Source organism: Manis pentadactyla, chromosome X (genome assembly GCF_030020395.1).
Source record: "Manis pentadactyla isolate mManPen7 chromosome X, mManPen7.hap1, whole genome shotgun sequence".
Taxonomy (NCBI): Eukaryota; Metazoa; Chordata; class Mammalia; order Pholidota; family Manidae; genus Manis; species Manis pentadactyla.
This window is the reverse complement of record NC_080038.1, coordinates 19,013,992-19,037,570: the sequence shown is the minus strand read 5'-3', so window position 1 is coordinate 19,037,570 and position 23,579 is coordinate 19,013,992. Positions and strand designations below refer to the sequence as shown.

The following is a 23,579-nucleotide window of genomic DNA, read 5'->3' as shown; positions in this document are numbered from 1 at the left end:
AGCTCTCTAGGGCATCAGGCAATGATGGTTTCACTAGTTCACTGAATGTTCCCTTCATTTAACAACTGTTTTTTTGAGTTCCTACTATGTGCCAGGCATTCTGTACACTGAGGAGGCAGCCCCAAACAAAGTGGTCTATGTCCTCAGAGAACTTAGAGTCTGAGGAGGAAGCAGACTCTGCCAAGTAAATATGTAGCAGTGGCACTATGAAGAAATATAAAATAGGGTAAGGGGAGCAAGTGGCTGCTGGGGAAGGAGGGATGTTTTAGTAGTGAGGTCAGAGGCACAGAGGCCTATATGAAGTAAGGGCACACAAAAGCCAGAACACAAATCCTTGCTTGGGCAGTGTTCTCACCAGTTAAGACGATAATGTTGGGACAGGTGGAGAAGACATGGCGGCTACAGTGATATTTTATTGATTCATATATCTTATGGAGGCTTTCCATAAAAGCAGATGGCTTAATGCTCAGAGAAATTAATATAGACAGGAGTTCAGAACCAAGAATTAAGACAGAAGAGGAGAAAAACTCCAATGAGAAATTCTCAACTTCCTAGCAGCCCTGACAAAAGGAGCCACAGTCTTTCCATAGCTCTCAAATGTTAGAGCTAATAGCGCTCCATTAGGAAGAACTAGCTTTTTCTGCCCTGAGTTCTGAGGTAAGTCTTTCAGAAGGTTCCTGCAAAAGAGGCATCAAGTAATCTATGAAAGATGTCCTGTAAGGGCGATTTACAAAGAAATGCAGCTACACCCTCAATGAGTGTTACGTGGGTTCTCCATGGAAATCAAGGGCATGTTCAACTACTAAGACGACCATAGAGACCATATCTTTTAGTAGGTGACAGGGGACTAGAGATGGATGGGAAATGAAGCAGTACTACACACAAGGCTATAAAAAAGTGGTATGAAGACTTATGGGGACAGTGACAGAGTAAGAGTGAAAAACCATAAGCAGCATAAACAACATATTGAAACGTATTCAATATGTTGTTTTCTCCACTGAATTCTTATTCTTACTATCTTATTTTAAATAACTGGATATCAATACTATGAAATATTTTTTAACCACTATTAATAAAATTCAGCACGATCCCGTATTTCATGTGTCTCCACTAATTTAATTATATTTGATTTGGAGTCTATTAAATGGAATCTGCAACTGCCTGTGTGTAGGCCAACTTCTACAGGGCCATGGTATTCGCAGCTCAGACACCCGTGAGTGGCAGGGCAATGGCAAATGTGTTTTGGTAAAATTGTGAGCAAGAGAAAGTACAGTCTTCCTTTGATGTATATAGTAGCTCTCTTCCTCTAAAATTCAGCATCTGTCATAGCTGTTCCAGAAATACTTAGTGATTATATGTAAAATAAAGTTAGGTTCTAGACCCAAGTAATTTTAAATAATCATGCAGGGACATTCAGCAATCCTGTAGGCTATGGGAAAATTCTCCTGTGGGGCTGCCACACACACTGCAAGATGTCTAGCATCCTGCCCACTAAATGCTGATAACTGTCTCCAATCACAACTAAAGATAACCCACGAATTTCCAGAAATGCATCCTAGGGGATGATGAGGTCTCTGTTGGAAACCATTGTCTTAGACTAGGAGTCCTCCAACTTTGTTCCCCACAGTCCTTATAAAAGCATTTTGAAAAATTATATACCTTCTTGTAAATTTATGAGATGATATCTATAATTTTCCATCCTAAGTTTAAATAGTTACAAAAGAGGCAAGTTCTGGAATATTGTAAATATCAGCATTTTCAAAAATTAATAAACTTACATTTTGATGCTCACAGCATCAAAGTTTTATGCTCACAGCAAAATTGAATGCAAGTTTTATGCTCACAGCAAAATTGAATGCAAAATACAGAGAATTTCCATATACCCACACAGGCATAGTCTCCCTCATTATCAACACTCCCCACCAGAGGGGTATATTTATTATAGTCCATGAATCTATACTGACACATTATTATCACTCAAAGTCCATAGTTTCCCTTAGGGTTCACTCCTGGTGTTAGAGATTCTATAGGTTTTGACAAATGTATAATGACATGTACCCACTATTGGAATATATTGTAAAGAATAGTTTAATTGCCCTAAAAATCCTCTGTGTTCTGCCTATTCTTCTATCCCTCCCCACAAACCCTGGCAACCACTGATCTTTTTACTGTCTCCATAGTTTTGCCTTTTCCAGAATGTCATATAATTGGAATGAGTGGGTACTGGATTTTATTAAATGCTTTTTTACATCAATTAATAAAATCATGTCATTTTTCTCTTTAGCCTGTTGGTGTGGTGGATTACATTAATTGATTTTCAAATGTTGAACCAGCCTTGCATACCTGGGATAAATCCCACTTGGTTGTGGTATATAATTCTTATTATACCTTGTTGAATTTGTTAATATTTTGTTGAAGACTTCACATCTATGGTCACAAGAGATACTGGTCTGAGTTTTCTTCTAATGTCTTTGTTTGGTTTTGGTATTAGGATAATGCTGGCCTCATAGAATGAATTAGGAAGTATTCTCTCTGCTTTAATATTTTGGAAAAAATTGTAGAGAATTGGTATCATTTCTTCTTTAAATGTTTGTTAGAGTTCATCAGTGAACCCATCTGGCACTGGTATTTTCTCTTTTGGAAGGTTATTAAATGTTGATTCATTTTTTAAATAGATATAGGTTTATTCAGATCTATTTCTTCTAGCATGACTTTTGGCAGCTTGTGTCTTTCAAGGAATTGTTCCATTTCATCTAGGTTATCAAATTTGTGGGCATAGATTGTTCATAATGTTCCTTTATTATCCTTTTAATGTTTATGTTATCTGTAGAAATGTCCACCCTTTCATTTCTGATATTAGTAATTTGTGTCTTTTCTCTTTCTTAGTTAGCTTGGCTAGAGGCTTGTCGATTTTATTGATCTTTTCAAAGAAAGAGGTTTTGGTTTCATTGATTTTCTCTATTGATTTCTGGTTTATATTTCATTGATTTCTGCTCTGATTTTTATTATTTCTTCTTTTCTGCTGACTTTTGATTTAATTTGCTCCTCTTTCTCCAGATTCCTAAGATAGAAACTTAGATTATTGATTGTAGGTTTTTCTTCTAATATATACATTCAATGCAATAAATTTCCCTCTAAGCTCTTTCACTGCATCCCACACATTTTCATAAGTTGTGCTTTCATTTAGAAGTGTGTTGTTTAATCTCCAAGTATTTTGGGATTTTCCAGCCATTTAGTTGTTGTTGATTCCTAGTTTAATTCCACCATGGTCTGAGAGCAGACATTGTATGATTTTTATTCTTTGAAATTTGTTAAGGTGTGTTTTATAGCCCAGGATGTAGTCTGTCTCGGTGAGTGTTCCATGGGATCTTGAGAACGATGTGTATTCTTCTATAGTTGGATGAAATAGTCTGTAGATGTCAATTATAACCAGCTCATAGTTGAGTTTAACTATGCCCTTATTTATTTTCTATCTGCTAGGTCTGTCCATTTCTGTGGATGGGTGTTAGAGTCTCTTAAGTGTAATAATGGGTTCATCTGTTTCTTCTTGCAATTCTATCAGTTTTTGCTTCACTTATTTTTGGTTCTCTGTTGTTAGGCATATACCCATTAAGGACTGTTATGTCTTCTTGAAGTATTGATCCCCATATCATTATGTAGTGCCCCTCTTTATCCTTGATAACTTTCCTTGCTCTGAAGTCAGCTGTGCCTGAAACTAATGTACCTACTCCCACTTTCTTTCGATTAGTGTTGGTATAGAGTGTCTTCCGTGATCCCTTTACTGTGAATGTGTATGTGTCTTTATATTTAAAGTGAGTTTCTTATAGACAACATAAGTTGGCTCTTGTTTTTTTTATCTACTCTGACCATTTCTTTTTTAATTGGTGAATTTAGACCATTGATGTTCAGAGTGATATCTGTATAATTGGTTTAATATCTACCATATTTTTTGTTTTCTATTGCCTTTGTTCTTTTTTCCAAGTTTTGTCTTCCACACTTTCTCTGTTATGGTTTTCTTTGAATATTCAACACAATTCTATTTTCCCTCCTTTCTTAGCAAATCAGTTTTACCTCTTTTTTCACCTTTTTCGTGGTTGCCCTAGTGTTTGCAATATCCATTCTAAAGTAATTCAAGTCCACTTTCAAACATCACTAGTGCAAGTACCTTGTAATAACAAAGTATTTCTAATTCTTCCCTCTCATCCCTTATATCATTGCTGTCATTCATTTCACCTATATGTAGGTATATATATATGGAATTGAATACATTGTCGCTATTATTTTTGAACAAACTGTTATCTCTTACATGAATTAAGAATAAAAAAATAAAAGGCTTTGTTTTCGCTTCATTTTTTTCATTCTCTAATGCTCTTCCTTTCTTTATGAATTCTGGACCTATATCATTTTCCTTCTCTCTGAAGAACTTGTCTTTTCTCTGAAGGACTTTTTAAAATGTTTCTTGCAAGGCAGGTCTACTGGAAACAAATTCTGTCAATTTTTGTCTGAGGACATTTTTATTTCTCCTTCCCCTTTAAAGGGTAATTTTGGAAGGCACAAAATTCTAGAGTTTTTTTTTCTCTCTCAACATTGTGAATATTTCACTCCATTCCTTTGCTTGCATTGTTTCTGAAGAGAAGTCCAAGGTAATTTTTGTCCTTGCTCCTTTATAGATAAAGTGTTTTTGGCTTCTGGCTTCTTTTGAGATTTTGTTTTGGTACTTGTCCAATTTGGTGTTCTCTAAAATTTAAATGAGATGAATGGGATCCCATTTCTGAATGAATATATTATTGCTAGAATGAGACAGGGTTTATCATTTATTTTATTCTTATTTTTCTTTAGTGTAGATCTAAGTGCTGAAATATTTTGTTCACACAAATATTCAGATAGGAATGGAAGAAGTTTGTTATAGTGATGCTGCGAAATCTTTGAACTCGTGAGTTATTTGCCATCTATCACAAAAATAGTTACTGTCATCAGAATAATTTAATGGTCTATCAAGTGACTATTTATTAAGACCCTCTTTCATATTTGTTGTAGGCAATACATTAGAAACAACCTGACCTGCAAATTGATTTGTTTCCCAGCTATGGAATCATTTGCTTTCTCCCTTAACAAAAGGGCTTACCAAGATTTATCACATGACTCTTAATCGTAGCCTTTACTGTTTTACTTAAAAGTCATTTATTCAACTGAATTTACTCAGAAAGGGAATGGGAATATCATTAATATCATTATGCCATTGACAGTCCAATAACTTTTGATAAAATATTTTTATCATTTGCTTAAAACTTAAAAAAAAAAACCAAAACTTTGGGGCTGCAGGTTTAGATTACTAAATTTGCAGAGTACACCATTAACCTAATTGGCAAAGCCAGTCCTCATTGTCAAATCTGTTAAAAATCTAGAAACCAAGCAGTCTTTTCAATTCAAATGTATTCATCTATTTCAAGAAGCTTATAAAAACCACTGAGAAACAAATTATAGGATGCATTGTATAAAATAGTCAGTCAAGATTAAAATGATGTATGCAGATCTAATAAAATAAGTCACAAAACAAGGCAATAAATTAATGTGCTTAATTTATAGTAATGCAATGTAATTTATAAATTATATGATATTTATAAGGAGAGGAGTGTGATTTTTTAAAAAGGTACTTTATACCTTCTTTAATTATTAGTGTGTGTGTATCAAATAGTGCTTTCCCTTTAGGAATAGTTAAAAAAATCAGAAATAACTTAATTATCTTTATTAGACACTATGGTGATACTTTTCCTATATATTTAAAGATAGAAAAGGGAATATACTAATTTGGCAGTAGATATTTTATTTTTGTTAGGAGGAGGTAGAAAATAAACATTTTAGAAGGTGAAATGGGGTAAGGATTATCTGTAAGTAGAATAAGTATTTTATGATATGAGTTGATAAAATAGATTTTTAACTTCCTTTTTAAGTAGTGCATATGAAATCTGAAAAAAATCATGTAAATGTTTTATCCTTGTATTTATTCCAATGTATTTTTTTTTAATGTGATAACTTCAGAAAATACATTTGTAAGAAGCAGCAATACCAGCCTATACAGCTTTGGCTTATTAAAGCGATTTTGAAGTGAATAGCTTGGAAAAATGCTTACTCTTAACTAAAAAAGAAAAGGCAGTTTTAGGATTCAATATGAGTATTGAGCATAGCTGGAAAAATGCTTACCCTTACCTACACGAAAAAGCCATTTTTAGCATTCAGTACTTTTTTCTATGGCTCCTTTTGCTTTGAAGTCCTGGGCCTCATCTCTCAAGGTCCCTGTGTACTTTGACAATAGTTGGGAGAAGGAAGAGGCAAAGTCGGCAGGCAAAAATTTGCATCATTCTCCACTCCATCATAATTAGTTTCTAACACACGGCTTCAGCTCTAACAAATGTGTGTAAGACAGGGAAGGGAAGGAAGCTTTTATAGGATCCTGGTGCTTTGAGTGGTCATTAAACAAGGCTTCTGTTTGGTCTGGCCTGAAGTCTTAACTCCCCACCCCTTGCAATGGTGCTTTTATTTTGTAAAGGGGAGTAAGGCTGATTTTGGACACAGAGGCTTTCTTGGGCCCACTAATTTTAGGAAAGGATACCCTTGGAAGCTGAAGATCTGGAAATTGATTCCTTTAAAGCTTCCTGTGCTTAGATAGCTCCTGAAAAGTCTTTGAGTATCCCCAGGAGTACGTGTGGCCCAGTACTTTGAAGACCACTGCCTTAGATTATCTTTCTTCAGTATCACAAACCAATTAATGGGAGTTTTATACTGAGGGAGTTAGGGAGGCCTTTTGAATAGGTGTTCTGTGTTGGTGGTTGAAAGGCTGGCTGTTGATATGACATGTGTAGTTAGCAAATAAAATGCTTACGGTGAGCTGCTGCTTGTGGGGTCCTCAGACCTTTGGCCTCTTCTTCATTTGGAGGAGTCTTCTCTCTGTTTTCTTCCTTGCAGAATTCCCCCAAGTTGTTCTGGCTTTGGGGAAACAGCAGCCAGGGAGGCAGGCTTGAAGTCTACCAGCAATGTGAACTTCACAGGAGGGAGTTTGTACCAAGAGTCTGGGTACCTGCTTGGAGGGGTTCAGGGAAAAGACAGAGCCCCAAACACAAATGACTATCTCCAGAAATGGTCCTGCATTATCCCCACTAATGCTAAATGCCAAAGGTTATTGATAATTACTCTCTGCTCGCACAGATGATCAAGTTTAATTCTCAAAACTTCACCATGTTTTAAAGACACACAACTGAGTCTTAGGAGAGTTTGAGTAACTTCCCAGTGATACGTAGCAGAGCTGGGATTGGAACCCAAGTGCGTTGGGCTCCAACATTCTTCCCCTATGTTATATCTTCTCTCTTGCAGGGTTCTGGTAATATTTCTCTTTGAACGCAGTGAGCTGCCAAGATAGGTTAGCTGCAGCAGGAGCTCCCAGAAAGCTCACAAAATCACCCATGGAACACCATTGCTCAGAGTTTGCCATCTGGTTGTCAGAGTGCCTTTGCCAAGACTCAAGGACAACAGTGCTGCTTGGGGCATAATTAATGTTTAGACAATGACTGGTCAGCATGTTCAGCTGCTTCTTGGGGTCACTCCTAGGATATGAAAATAGGACCCCATATTGGCATCAACAGGATGTTTATTTTCTTTGTGCTCTGTCAGGAGGCCATTATCTTGGCCATAGAGAAGTTGTATCAAATTGCTCAGGTGCAGGTTCAAAAGTGGGGAGGCTAGGGCTTGGCCTAATTTTGTGTTGTTTAAAATAGAAAATTGATGGATCTGAAGTCTTCTGCTGCTCAGTATTATTCTTGATGTAGTATTTCAGTAAAGTCCCTAAAGAACATTTTAAAAGTCTTAGATCAATTTTAAATTGTATATCTAGACCCATAAATAACTCCTATTCAGGAGGTGAAAAGCCAATGCAATCAGTTAGGCAATACGTAATACAGTCATTATGGCCCTATTACCTGCACTGCCCTCCCCAGGTGGAGCGATGGGTGGTTCAAAAACAGGCTGGGCTCTTTACTGAAGATGTTCATAATATGTTTCCCAGGCTTTCAAATGTTGTACGCATCAGAATCATCCCTGAAGCTTGTCAAAAATGGAGCTGCATATGTCCCAGTCCACAATCATTGTCTCAGTCCATTCAGGTTGCTATAACAAGGTACCACTGCCTGGGTGGCTTAAAAACAACACAGGTTTATTTCTCACAGTTCTGGAGGCTTGGAAGTCCAAGATCAAGGTGCTAACGTGGTCTCCTTCTGGTGAAGGCCTTCTTCCTGGTTCATAACTGGGGCTTTCTTGCTGTTTCTCACACAGTGGAAGGTGCTAGAGATCTCTTTCATAAGGCACTAGTCCCACTCATGAGGGCTCCACCCTCATGATATAAGCACTTCCCAAAGGCCCACCTCCTAATATCATTACCTTTGGGAGTTATGATTTCAACGTAGGAATTTGGCGGGGGGTGGGGGGGCACATTCAGACCATAGCACCCACTGATTCAAAAGTCTTGGGGAGTGGAGTTCGGGCATTTTTACATTTAAACAAGCTTCTTAGGTGATTTTGATACTCATCAAAGTTTTTTGAGCCAGCCATGTGGTTGGTGGTATTTTGGTAATGTAAACCACTATAATGTTTTCTATTTTGTATTGTATTCTGTATATGTCTATACAACTTCTCAGCAAGTGTGTATAGGAGATATATAGACATACACATGTGTATCTAGAGACACACTAGTCTCTTATTTACATGTTTGTTGTTGAAATGTGACTGCAGATAAATCTGCATCTATTTTTTAAAATTATAACGAACACTTATAGAGCATTTATATAAATCAGGCACTGTTAATTCATTCAAAAGCTATTTGTTAAGAGCCTACTATGGGCCATCAGAAAATGAAACAGACAAAAGTCCCTGTTGTCGGGGAGCTCATGTTTTAGTAGAGGAACACCAAGAATAAATAAAATTAAGTAAGACAATTATATGATGAGGAGTGCCATGGCCAGAAGTAATGTGGGAGGGAGGTGCGGACTGCTTGTGGTGGGGGGTGGGATGGCATTTTAAATAGGGTGATGAGGAAGATCTGAGGGGAGAGAGGGAGTGAGGCCTGTGGGTGTTTGGAGCATGGCTGTTCCAGGTTTGGGGAACAGGAAGTTTAAAGCCCTGACCTAAGGAGGAACATTCCTGGTGGTTTCGGGAAACAGCAGGGAGGCCAGGGGCTGGGCTGCAACAGGAGATGTGGTCAGAGGGGCACAGGTATGGATCCAGTAGGGGCCTATAGCCTGCCAGGGGAGTTTTGTCTGCTACTCTGAAGAAAATGGGAAGGCTTCTGAGCCTGGGAATGACACAATCTGGCAGGTTTTGATGGGACCGTTCTGGCCAATGACAGCAGGCTGCTGAGGGTGGGCAGGGCTAGAATGAGGAGACCAGTTAGGAGGCCACTGCAGTAATCCAGGGGAGAGATGGTGAAGGAGCTGGAAATGGGGGTGCAGGTGGTGAGAGAATGTGGCTCCCGGGGGCACTGGGCAGGCAGAACCCACGCAGTTTGCATGCAGAGTGTGTGAGGACTGCAGTAGGAGGTTTCCCAAGATGCTGCGTGTGGCCACTGGTTGCATTTGCTCTGTGGCCAGATGTGTCTCTGGATGTGGTTCATGATTTCATTCCAAGAAAATGATTGGGGCACTTTTGGTTTTGAAACATAACTTACACATATAAAATTTGTAAATTTATTGTGTATACATAGTACCTTAAAGAAAAAAACTCATCCTAAGGAGTAGTCAGGGTAGTCTCACTGGCTGCAGCAAGCCCCTTACCAGGAAGTTGGTAAACAGGGACTGTACCCACAATGACATTCCTTCCTGACAGGTAGGAAAGCTGCCTTTGCCAACAAAAATATATGTCCTGGATAGAATAATGAATAATATTTGTTGTTTACTTTATTTCAAAGCACTTTTATGTAAATCCTCAAAAAAATCCTTTCTAAGGCTGATGGCAGAGACTGTTAATTCCTGTTTGAGGATTCAGGATCCCGAGAGCTAGAAAGGATGAGATGTAGGAAGGGTGAGCTCTCCTATGGTAGATCTTTTATTTTGTGACTTTCTCCTCTTGATTCCGTGGCCCCATATGCAGTGACTGGATCTCAATCCAGGGAACAGAAGTATATGTGCATGCGAATCACACTTGGATTACTAAGTACAGTGATCTAGTAAAGGAATTGGAACTGATTGTTCAAACCTCTATTTCAGGCCTCTGGGTTCCTCTCCTCTCTCTGACTTCTCTGTTCATTTGGTAATTTTATTTCTGAATAGTAATTTTCACTGAAGGGTGGGATAGGGAAATAAAAAGTTATGAAAGTCACAGTTAGGTAGTGTAGAGAATAATTTTAATAAAAGCCACAGCAGTGGTTGCAGTCATAATTAGCACTAAAATGAAATTCTCAACTGCTGGTGGATTTCAGCTTGCTTTGCTTTCCTGAGCCTTTGTTCTTGTAAAAGACTGAGTTGCATTATGCTGCACACCTGGCAAGGCTGAGCTCCTTTTGTCTTGCTGAAGAAGCCATGTCTGACCTTGGGTGACTGTGAACAGGGCCTGGGCGAGCTAACGGCATTTAATGCATTTGCCTGTCTCAGTCTGCAGTGACGACCTCACCCACAAATTTAAAGGTTTCACTGTGATGAATGAAGCAGAGAGATATGAAGCTCTCAGACACTGTCGCTATGTGGATGAAGTCATCAGAGATGCTCCGTGGACACTCACCCCAGAGTTCCTGGAAAAGCATAAGGTACTTGTTCTTCCACATTCTCTCAGTAGCAAATTTAGGGAGTGTGATTCTGCAGCGTATACCCAGAAAGCCCAATAAAGCCTTTTCCAGTTCCTAAAAGAGGTAACTTCAGGAGCTGTCATGTTGTGTGCCTTGATGTAGCACCTTTCTTCAGCCCCAGGCTGGGGACGGATACCCTCTCACTCCCTCACCATGGGCTCTGTAGCTAGACCACCCATATGCAAGTGTGGCCTGTATCTCTGCTTATCCGTGTGACCTTAAGCTTACTTACCTAATCTGCAAAATGGGGGGTAATACTGTTGCTTTCCTCATGGGGCTGTTCTGAGCCTCTACTGAGATTATCTAAGTAAAACCCTTGGAACACTCGTTGGCCCATAGCAAGAGCTCCAAAAATGTCATCATTATCATCACCATCATCATTATTGGTACTTATAGATTCACAGGCATCATTTTTCATGGACTGAATGAATGCACATGTTATCTAGAAGGCCAGGGGTAAGTCTTTAAGGAAAGAGCTCTATATCTCTGATTTTGTGACCCTGAGACTCCTACTGATATAAGATTTTTATTAGTTGAAAACATGTGCAATTCTTTTGATCTGCATCAAATTATGCGCTTTGTATCTCCCTACCAGTCCCACATTAGGAGCTATTCTTTCCTTTATAAGCAGTACAAAAAAAAATAGGATTAAGCTGTTCTAAGAGTTTTCTTTTCTATTTTTAAATTCACGATGCAGAAGAGAAGAGAGAACACTGATAAATGTGCATGGGTAATAGCAGAAGAGACAATTTCCCAGCAAGAATAAAAAGAAAAAGGAAAAACTACAGTATGATTTACTTGCAGCAATCACTAACACATTTTTACTAAGCATCTATGGGGATACTAATGGTGATGATGGCTGCCATTTATTGAGTATTTACCATGTGCCCAGCACTGTGCTAAGCACTTTGCTCTTACGTGAATCACATTCAATCTCTTGGCTACCCTGAGATGTTGTTGTTATACATTGGAGAAGAGGAGGTACTAAGTGTGAGTACTAAGAATAGAATTAATAATAATAAAATTTATTGAGTGCTTGCTGTGTACCAATTATTACAGTTAGCACTTTTACATAATGATGTCATTTAATCCAGTGATTCTCAAGTGGGGGTGAGTTTGCCCCCAAGGTGCATGTGGCAGGGTCTGGAAACATTTTTGGCTGTCACAACTAGAGGGGTGCTACTGGCATCTAGTGGGTAGAGGCCAGGGGTGCTCCTAAGCCTCCTACAGTGCACAGGACAGACCCTTCTACCACCAGAGAATAATCCAGCTCAAAATGTCATTAGTACTGAGGTTGAGAAAGCCTGATTTATGAATTATATAGCTAGTCAGTGGTGGGACAGGCAAATGAAACTGCTACTCTAAACTATCTCAAGACGGAGTGAAGCCTCATTATAAAGGGCTCTGAAAGCTAGCCAAGAGGTTCTGACTTGATGTAGAAGGAGAGAGGGAAGTATTGAAGATAGCTGGCTTAGCACAACAAGAAGTAGACTCTGTGTAAGAAGGACCCCTTCCCACCGTGTGACAGAGTGCTGGCTCCGAAGGAGGGAACCTAGTGAGGAAGGTCAGGTCCAGGCTGCTGTCAATAATCCAAGTGGCAGAGCCCTGGGTTTGGTGTAGTGGCAATGGAGAGGACACACATACGCACACATAAACACACACATGTATGCACACACTCCCTAGGGGAACATGGGACCTATGTGCTATGAGACTGAAGGAAGTAGGGAAAGAAGGCTGATGCCAAGGTGTTTGGGGCCTCGGTAAGCTGGGAAAATGCAGGTGACATTGGAAGGGAGCACCAGTTTTCAGGATGAATTAAATTCAGGCACGTTGATGTTAAAGTGACAGCAAGGGGTGGCAAAAGAGAAAGGGCAACTTTAGGCAAATCTGACAAGTTTTTTTGTTTCAGCAGCCTTTTGTCCCAGCTGAAAAGTAATATGTGCCCTACCTGCCTAACAAGGTGGTTATGAAGATGAAATAGGAAAAGAGGTGTGAATTCATTTTCACCACATGAAATACGATGTGTCAGGGCCTATTGCCATCAGTGGAACAGGAAATGGAGATTTGGGTTCCTCATCATAGCAGGGATGATTAAAATCTGAATAATGAGTGAATTTTCTAAGCAAGCTTAGAGGCAGAAGAACAGACGACCAAGAGAACCTACTGTCGGAGGTAGGAGAGAGAGAGACACCAACAAAGAGGGAAAACCACCCAGTTCCCATCGTCTGTGGAAATGGAGACAGTTGGAAGTACCTTTCAGTCAAGGATTCAAGTCCACATTATAAACTACTTATTACAATTACTGTATTTCAAAAAGGCATTTTCAAATTGCAGACATGCACATCCATCCCAGTGGTGACGTCTCTCTTCTCTCTCCTACAGATTGACTTTGTGGCCCACGACGACATTCCATACTCTTCCGCTGGCTCTGATGATGTTTACAAGCATATCAAGGAAGCAGGTGAGGAGTTCTCCTGTGCTCGCCTGTCACTGTGGCATGGCCATCAGGTTTAATAAGATGTCTGCTTTAGGCTTGTAGCATAGACATACAAGGCACTGGGATTTCAGATGTCTCCCAAGCAGCCTCTATGAGCCTCTCTGCTCATGTGCTAAGGCTCAGTCATGCCAGACGCCATGGTAAGTTTGCAGTGATCATTAAATGCTAGATGAACAAGAGAGTGCTTTCAGGGAGTATGATGGAGAGTTAGCTTACAACGGAAGCCTTCTGTCTGCAAGGACTTTCACCAAGACACAGGGCATGGAAACATTTGCATAGGTAATTTGGGTGCACACTCTGTCTTGTGGAATTTTCCAACCTATTTAGATGTAAGGGGTGACATTTTGGTCTGAATTATATGGACCTTTGCATACAGTTTGTTTGCTTTCCATTGGTCTCTTGGCTGCTGAGTTGCTCGCAGAGCCCTCTACTGGAGGAGATGCTGATGACAGGTGCCACAGTACTAACTGCCGTCGCCCCACAGCCCAACAGTCTCAGTGAAAGATGTAAGGGCTTGCCATTGGACTTGTTTCAAAAACGACTATGATCTGCATGAAAGATCTTTAAAGTTTTATCTGTGAATTTGCATTTTTCCTGCTCTGTCCTATAATAAGCAAGAGGATATAAATCACAAATTATAGGATCTCTTTTGGGAGAATGTATAATGGAGAAATAGTCTCTGCTATACATGCACCGCCTAACACTCATCATTTTCCTGAGCTGAGGTTTTCAGTCTGTGTCACAAGGTCTCCAATAGTCACCTAAGAATTAAAACAGTCGTTGCTGGGATTTTTAAAACACCCAGCCTCCCTGGATTATATTCATTTGGGTTACTTCAAAAGACAGATGGGGCAAAAGTAATTATTTCTATTCTCCTATAGGGTCAGATGGTTTTCCTGACCTTAAAAATGGAGATGTCCAAGATGGAGGTGGGGGGACAGTACAGTAACCTGAATTTCTTAGCTTCTCCGTCCACCTTCCTTCATCAGACTACCACCCGTAAACCACACATAAGCCTATTGCTGCGTGAGAATCTAGGAGCAAGGAAGAGTGAGGAAGGGATAGGCTAGAATTGGTAGTTTAGCTAAAGGTAGGTGTGGAAGTAGATTAATGGCTTGGGTTATTTTCTATTTTACTTTCTACCATACATTTCATGTGTAGGTACTGTGGGTGCATCCATGCATACCTTCCTATATATACTAAACCGTTATCTGGCATACTGCAGATACTCTAGTTAAGTGAGTTACCATATGCTTTACCTAGGGATTTCATGAAGTCTAATACACCTGACTCAAGCTGCCCTGTTGCTGACATCCTCCATCAGATCCATCTTCCCCCATTTGTGGGGGCCACTGGAATTCCACCCATGTTGGTCCCACCATCCTTCTCCTTGAACCTGCTGCCACTATAGCCTTTTTCTGGTGCTCATGGACCTTCAGACTCTTGGGGTAGGATGGGCTCCTCAGGGTCACTAACTTAGTCTCCTACGCTCCCCTTGGCACCACTGCTAGCTCCTGGTAGAACTGATGCTTACACATCTCCCACAAGGGGGAGCTCCTTATCTCCCAAGGCAGCCCATTACATCTTTGGATGTTTTTGACCGTCATTGGTTGACCCATGAATCCCGAGTGTTGGGGAGGTATGTCCACAGGTGGGCATATGTGAAGAAGTGGTCGTATAGTACAGGGTGTGCAGAGGTGAGATCAGAGAGGGAGACTGGCAGGGTGCAGTGGTTGTGACTTCTGTGTGGCACATGGAGTGAGATGCCACTCAGACGGGTATACCATGAGTGAATCTCTTGCAGAGGAAGGACCAACTGGGAAGGGGGCAGGAGTAATTTCAGTAGCTGAACTTACTTAGAAGACCCCATTTCCACAGATGACAGGAAAAAACATGCTTAACCTTTGAAGTAATTCAGACCCTTCTAGGTCTGCACTTAGACTGTGTGGAATCAACTCTTGGCCTTTTCCTCCTGGGGCGATCTGTTTCTGGGGCATATGTATTGGCCGGGCATGGGGTGCGGATTTGGTTCTTGCTGACCTTCTGTTGTGGGATATCAAGTTGTGCTCAGCTATCACCTGCGCTACGCGACCCCCATCGCAGCCCCCTAACACTCAGCTGCTACCTCTGTCTGGTCCCTGGACTCCTCCCCCTTTGGCCCCTGATGGCCTCAGCTGCAGGATCCCTTCTCCCCGTCCACATGTGTGCCACCCAGCATTCATGCTGATCTTAAACCTTAGCTACCTTCCATAATCCCTGGGCACTTTTAAAATGTTCTCCGTAATCTTCTGGAAGACAGTGGGAGGGAGTCGTGTCAGACCCCTATGGTGATAAGGAACACTCTACCTAGACCTCCCCGTGTTGGCATGGGGCCTCTGTGAGACCATTTTCTCCCCAAGTTCCTTGAGGTAAACAGCATGCCAGCCCCTCTGCCCTGGGCTTTCTAATGGGGTCTCTTCCTGCCCCACTGCCCCTGGGGTGTGAACCTGAGTGGAGAAGGACACGCCCAGTTCACATTCTCTCACTTCTGCTGCTCAACTGCGGATCCCTCCCTGGGCTCTGTCCCTCAGCCCCAGGAGGGGCAGGCAACTGCCCCTTTGTCAATATCAGGTCTTCCCCACTCCAGAGCTTGCAGTAAAGCATTCTGTACCCCAAGTCCGCTCAGCTTCTGGTTCTTAATAATTAAAGGGATACTTCTGGCATTTCCAAACCCTCTTTGTACTCTTCAAGGCCTGGCTCTTTCACAGGAAAGCCTTACCTTTCATAACTATTCTTTTTGAAATGAGACTTCAGAAGAGCCTGTTTTAGCTGAATACAGTCTCCTGTATTCTCAACTATAGCTGCTTTTCCTTGAGGTGATGTAGGTCCCTTCAGGAACAGGACCTCAGGACAGACATCATCCCCAGAAATGGAAGTGACATTGGATATTTCAGAAAATTATTCTGTTACATATAATGTATTTAGTCTCCCTGTGGTGTTTTGTTAGCCTGCACCCTTTTGGGGCCCACTGGGGAAGCGCCGTGCTACCCCCAGTGGGGCTGGTGGTAAGATGTAGACTGTCCTTTCAGAAAGGGCTTTCTCAGTGGTCAGGAGCATTGGGTTAGAACAGGAGGCCTGGCATTCTCAAGTCCCAATCTTGTTTGTAAGGAGTTCCAAGAACGGAAACTCCATATGCTTCAGACTTGGAAGGCTGCCTAGGAACATGACAGGGATGGGAGGGGAGGGAAGGGCAGGAGAAACTGGCTGATGCATCAGTTACATGGAGCTGGGTTATGGAATGGGGTGGTTATTACCTTTTTAAGTCTTTGTAAGATCTGAGCTGTGAGCCAGCTGTTCCTTTCCTAAAAATTGCCATGATGGGTTTTGTATAGACCAGTGCTTGTCAAATATGTGACTACAGATCCCTGTAGGATATTTTTAAAGTGCAGATTTGGGTTCTGGTGGGACCTAAGATCTCCATTTCTAATGAGCCCCCCCCCCCGGTTGTTAGATACTGCAAGTCCATAGATCTCACTTAGAGTAGCAAGAATCTAGAGCAGGGACTCTGGTTCACCCAGAATTCCCCCCAGGGCTTAATGCACCAGCGTTTCCTGAGGTGACAGCTCCTCAGCTACCTTGTACTGTAGGAACACGCATTTGGTGGTGGTTTTATTTCTGGGTGAGTGGCCTCTAGTGAGCTAAAAGTTGCCTTCCCCATTTGGGGAGTAAAACCTCAAGTTCCAGTTGTTCAGGTGTAGGAACAGGTCCAACACTTTCCTAACTCTCAGCAACCCAGCACCCTCTTGTTGTATAACAAATGACTCCCACATTGGTGGCTTAAAAGAGCTACTTTAGTTTGTTCATGATTTTGGGGGGCAGAATTTCAGCAAGGGCTTGGCTGGGTGGTTCTTGCTGGGGCCTCTCATACAGTTGTAGTCAGGTGTTGGGTGGGGCTGCAGCCATCTGAAGGCCCAGCTAGACTGGAGGTCCCAGATGGTGCACTTATGCTGGCTGGCAACAGGGAGCCCAGTTGGGGTAGACAAAGGAGCAACTACGTGTGGCCTCTCCATGTTGTGTTGACTTCTCGCAGGGTGGTGGCTGGGTGCCAAGAGTATACATCCTAAGAGGAGGCATCCAGAGAGCTAGCATTCTCAGCAGAAACCACGAGGCTTCTTCTGACCTAGACTTGAAAGTCATCCAGTGCCCCTTATACCACATTCTATTATAAGCAAGTCACTAAGGCCAACCCAGATGCTAAGGGGTAAGAATTGTGCCCATCTTTAATCTACCACAATTCTCATCTCCAAATTGAATAGTCAGATGGTATCTCACTTGCCCTGGGAGCATAGGCAGAAGACTGTGCATGACTTCATATGCACAGGGACCTTTTTTCGTGGTCCACTGATCTGCTTTGTGGATTCCCACCAAGGGGAGCCAAGACAGAGATCTGTTTGGGGCCCAGGTAGAGAAAGCTGGAATATTTACTGTGGGAGAAAGATGCTCAGGTATGGCCTGAGCATCCACATTAGGCTTTTTATACTCTTAACTGAGGTTTACTTTGAAAGTAAAAAATCACTGTAAATGAAGCCAGAGATATCAAGGGCATGAATTAAACTTCACAGCACTCAGCTCTGCTTGTCAGAACTACATGTCAAAAACCCTCTAGCAAAGCTGGCTGAAAAGATGAAGCTGAAATGAAATAGACTTTAAGGTCCACATTACTCATCGTTCTAATATTGCCTACTACTGTTGAAAGTTTCCTTCATTAACATGTGCTTTGCTGTTTCTTAAAATAGCTCCCTAACCAAACGCCGCAATTCTGAAAAGCATGATAAAAAAGGTTCTCTGATCATGCTCATTACTGAATATTTTTAGCAGAGCAATAATTAGGATTTGGAGGAAGCTGGGTACCTCATTATGTCAGCAGAGGGCTTGGCTTCTTTCAGAGACCTACCTCCCAACCAGCCAAACGAATCTCTCCCCAACCCCACCTTTCAGTTATTCAGCCACAGAGACCTCACCGCGTGACTTCAGAGAGGGTGAGCTCATGACACTAGTGTCTAAGTAAAATCTGTTAGTAGGGAAAGAGTCTTCTTAACATTTCACCAGGCAAGAGAGTGGTTGAAACATCTGCCTGCCGGGAGCTGGGACGTACTCCTCACCAGAAGGCTCCCTCCAAGGTGAGGATGTTGTCTCAGGCCCCCAGCTCGGGACCACTCCGGGCTCCCTGCCCCTCAGAGCCCACGGGCACAGCTGGGTCCACTGGGTACTATTTTATCCAGGCGTTTAGATGTTTGCATCTTCTGCCTGCCCTTTGGCTTTCTGTGTTTGAGTCCACCTTCTTAGAAGGTGATAGAAGGTGACCTAGTGGCAAACCCCAAGTGTGTCCTCGGAGCTCGAGTAGCAGAAGCTGGGTGCTTTGTCTCTACCATCAGCAGTGCCCTCTGGCAGCTGGCACTGGGATTGTGCAGATGACCCAGAGAAAGCTCCAAAGGAACACCCTAGTAGGGGCCAGAAGTCTGAAAAATTCACTAGTGTCAAAGAATTGGAGAGAACTGGATTTGGAAAAGCACTTTGAGGTGAATATTCATCTAACCATGCATTCAGCAAATACTCCTGTAGCACCTGCTCACCGCCTGGTGCTGAGAATACAAAAGAGCCTAAGACAGGAGCACTTCCTTCCCTTGTGTAGCTTAGAGTCCAGTGGAGAAGGCAGGTATTGAACAAGTTGTTATATGAAGACTGTGGGATATTTGAAGAAAAGGAACAGTGGCCCATGGGAGGGAACAAGTGGGAAGACCCAGTCTAGGGGTTGAGGAGGTGACACTGAAGGTGAAACCCAGGGGATGACCAGGAGTTAACCAGGTAGAGAGTATGCTTGTGGCAGATTGAGGGGAGGGGGCCAGCCCAACAGGGTCCGCCTGTTGCCCAGCTTCATAGGCTAGAATGTGAAGGGTGCCCCTGCCACTGTGCAGCACAGGGGCCTTGGCTTAGGGAGGGAAGGGGGTGGAGGGTGTGAGATGAGACTGGGAGAAGCACCAGGAAGAGGTAACGCAAGCTGCTGCAGAGCCAAGTCAAGGATTTGAATCTAATTAAGAGGACAGTAGACAGCCAATGAGAGATGCTGAGCAGGCCTCTGACTTGTATTTTGAAGTTGGACTGCTCTGTGGATCTTGCCATGTGGAGAGTGGGTTGCAGAGACAAAAAAAAAAAGACATCATTAGAGACTGGTTTTGAGACTCTTGCTGTAATCTTTGAACAAGATGGTGTTAGATTGGTTTAAATGGGGAATGGAGAAAACTGGATGAATTGCGGAGACATTGAGGAAGTAGGTTGGTGATTGGAAGGAAATTGTTATTAGATGCTGGCAGTGAGGGGGAGGGAAGTGGCATGGATGAATCAGGGCCATCTTGTCCAGCCCCCTCATTTCTCAGTTTTGGAAACTGAGGTTGAGGAACTTGCATTCTGAGGCTTGAATAACTTGTCCAAATCTACAGAGAACCCAGCACCCTTGTCTCCAGGGTTCTGATGTATGACCAAGTAGCCAAAATCATATTGGGCAGGAAGATCTCAATTGCCAACACATCATTTCAGTTGACAAACAGAAGTATAAGCATCAACCAGATTCTTGTCTTTGATAACATTTGTGACCTCTTTGTAGCCTTGTATTGGCACCCACAAATATATCTTTGAGGAATTTAAGGAGGTTCCATTTGAACTTGACATTCTCTGTGCTTGTTTATTTTTACTCAGTCCCACGTATTCTAGATGAAAGGGCCTCTGAGTGGTGAAACCACCATCCAGAGTAGACTGTTCGTGGGGAGATGAAATCATCTAGCATCCCACAGGCATGTCTTTAGATCAGAGACAACAAAAATAGTACCCATGTTCTTTCCCTTTGCTATAATGTGACACAGACTTCCCTGGGGAAGAAGGGGAGTTGCTGCGATCTGACTAATTCATTGACTCAGTTGTTATTCTCCATTCACTTACTCGGTTAATTTGAGTAAGGTACATTTATTGAGCACCTTCCGTGTCCTAGGCCCAGGGGCACTGAGCTGGGTGTTGGGGATGTGAAGACAGGGCACAATCTGTGCTTTCAGAATGTTTCCTTTCTACAAGGAGACAGATATTTAAAATCATGGAAGATAAGTTTTCATCCTAAATGTTGTGGATTCTGCCTGGTGATGTCAGGAAAGACTTCCCTGAGGCATAACCTTGAAACTGCAGGTGCTGCAGGAGGAGGAGGAACTGTGCAGTGGATGTGGGGAGGGCAGGGGATCCAGGGCCGACCAGAAGGGCTTGGCATGACCAACTGCTGGGGGCCAGGTGAGTGCATGGAGCCGCCAGGGAGCAGGTCTAGGGTGACGACCATGTAGTGCTTATGGTAGGGAGGAAGTGTACAGAAATGAGCTGGCAGAGGCAGCTGGGGCCAGATGGGAAAGGCTGACACACCCGGAAGCTGCACCTTTGTCCAGGAAAGGAGGGCCATGAAAGGAAATGCGTCAGCCATGTTGGTTCTTTCTACTGACCTCCTCTTTCCTATTTGAACAGGAATGTTTGTTCCAACACAGAGAACGGAAGGCATCTCAACATCAGACATCATCACCAGAATTGTCCGGGACTATGATGTTTATGCTCGACGTAACCTCCAGAGAGGGTACACAGCCAAGGAACTGAATGTTAGCTTCATAAATGTAAGTGTGCCCCACTGCGTACCTGCTCAGGACCACCACACCACACCACTGGGCCGCCACTGTTTATTGAGTGCTTAGTATATGCCATGCAGTGTTCTTGATGATTTATTGTCTCACGGAATCCACATAACAACCCCATGATGTGTCATTACCCCCATTTTATAGACGGAGAAGCCAGCGTCCAGAGGGGGAATGTGAAGGAGGCGGTACACACAGGTAGTAAGCTTCCCATTTTATAAAGGAGCTGCCTCGCTTCCCTTGCCCCAGCCTCCTGTTTGAGAGTTCTCAAATGTGGGAGAAGGGTTCTGAGAGATATGCCCTCATGAAAGGCAAGAGTTGTTGTCTGTTCAAAGAGAAGGAAGGACAGCAGAGGCAATGAACAGCTAAAGCCAGAGAAAATGCTTTCTTGTTTTAAGGTTTTAAAATTCTCATGCCCTTACAGATGCTCATTAGAAACCTTAACAGTCCTTTTTTATTGTCCAGAGAAATTACAGCTGCTTAAATAAAGCCTAAAGTGTTTGGCTTCCTTTTGTATTTCTGCTGTATTGTTCCCACAGAGCTGCTGTTAGTTTAATAATAGAGCAACTGTTAAAACAATCTTTCCAAGGAGCAAAACAAACTGTTAAAAAGCAAAGAGGGCAGTCCAGTTGCTGGAGGTGATGTTAGCGTGTCTGGACTATGGTATTCGCCTGGACTCCGAAGAGCTGATACAATTGATTAAAACAAGAACTCTCCATGCATACAGAATTTCAACACCCCAAAATAGATAGCATATTTTCAAAGAGTGATTTTTCTATAAAACTAGATGCTTATAATTATGTGCAGCCATAATTATGCAGTAGCTTACACAAATCGATCACTGGCATCTTCAAAATGAGGAGGGGTTCATTAATTGTGAATCAGTGATTATTAGTTGTCGTCACAAACCAGGAAGTGCTGGGAGTCCAGGCTCTGTGGCTTTGTACAAGCTGTGCAACAAAATGGAAAAGTCGGGTTCAAATGGTACCAGAACAAGTGGCTGAAAAGAACTGAGTTAAAAGTGATTATTTGGTATCTTAGAATAAAGCCCTGGTTATTTCAATAAATTAAACTGTCTGTTCTTTTAAATTGAATTTAGTCACACATCCAAGAATGTCAAGCCATTTCCCAAAGTTATTGCTCACTCTTTTTAAAAGGCCTTTAGAGAAGCCACTTAGTTCAAGGAACCGTGTAGTCAGTGTGGATGTGCTCATTGTCTTTCCGTGACAACAAACCTGGCTGCAGCTCAGAGAGGAAATCAGATGTGTTTGGTGGGCATAAGAATGAAACACAGAACCTCGGAGGCAACAGGAACCTGACAGGAGTCAGTTAGCCAGTCCAACACCCTCCATTTAAAAATGAGGAAAGCGGAGTTCAGAGAGGAGACCTGGCCAAGGTCCCTCCAGAGAAGCAGGGGTGGAGGAAGCAGCAGCCTCCCAGTGAGGACTCCCGGTCCAGTGCTCATCCTGCTTCTCCGTGCTGCCTCCGAGAGCTGTGTGTAATAACCATATATTGTAGATCACTGATGGCAGAAGGTGTAACTCACACCCTGTCTTGAGGCTGCAGTAAGGCTTGGAAGGTCTAAATCAGGGAATTTGCAATATTCCGGGTATCTCAGAAAATTCTGAAATATGAAATGAACTTCAGTCTCATATAATAATAATAATAAAAGATAAGCCTTTAAGAGAAAATGTATTGTGATTTCATGGAAGGGAAGACCCTTTGTCTCATGTTATTTTCATAGTTTTGATACCACTCTGATCAAGTAACATGATTAAATGCCTTTGCTGCTGAACAGTAATGAAACAGCCAACACATGCTGTGTTTTACTAACTGTCAGGCTTTGTGCCAAGCACTTGACATGCACTATCTTATCTAATTACTACCACAACCCTATGATAATTATCCCCATTTTACAGATGAGGAAACTGAGGTTTAGAGATGACACATGACTTGCCCAACATACGATACCTTCCAGGCACGTAGTTATAGCATTTTTGCATAAAGTCTAGAAGAAGAACAAAACCCCAGTCTAGAGAAACTATCAAATGCTTTTATCACCAACGAAATTGATGCAGTTAAATTAGCTAAATGGAAAATGCCATTACAATGAAAACTTTAGTATACATGTGTTCTAAGTCTCAGCCAATACCAGCTTATTTCAACCAATATTGATTTTAATGGTGTCTCAGTAAGATGGAACTCGGGCAGCCTCTGAGTGGCTGGTCTATATACAATTCATACATACTTTTGTCTAAATCCCAGCCCAACCCCAATTGAAGGGTTGTATTTGCCCAATATCTACCTGTAGTAAAGATCAAATACATTTTTTTGGTTCTTCTCTTATATAAGTGAATTCAACTTAGATGTTTGAAAGAAAGAGAATATTAAAACCACTTATATTTCACTTTACATATCCAAGTAGACGAATGACAAATGACTCTTCTTACAGAAGATGCACCTTCCCATCAATCTAGCCCTTGGAAAATAGCAGCATCCTGACTCTTCAGGTTAAGAACAAACACAAGTTGAAATAAAATATGCCCATTAGTGTGAATGATTGAGC

The 23,579-nt window shown here is 42.1% G+C and overlaps 1 protein-coding gene across 3 annotated transcripts in view; it reads left to right on the top strand.

Annotated features, from left to right (window-relative positions):
- PCYT1B (phosphate cytidylyltransferase 1B, choline) overlaps nt 1–23,579 on the top strand; it is a 118,613-nt gene that overhangs the window by 61,382 nt on the left and 33,652 nt on the right. For all 3 annotated transcript variants that reach the window (XM_036912791.2, XM_036912789.2, XM_036912788.2), the window contains 3 exons: nt 10,632–10,783; nt 13,205–13,283; nt 20,853–20,995. In XM_036912791.2, the coding sequence (XP_036768686.1) occupies nt 10,632–10,783; nt 13,205–13,283; nt 20,853–20,995 (374 nt within the window). The remainder of the gene's footprint in view (nt 1–10,631; nt 10,784–13,204; nt 13,284–20,852; nt 20,996–23,579) is intronic.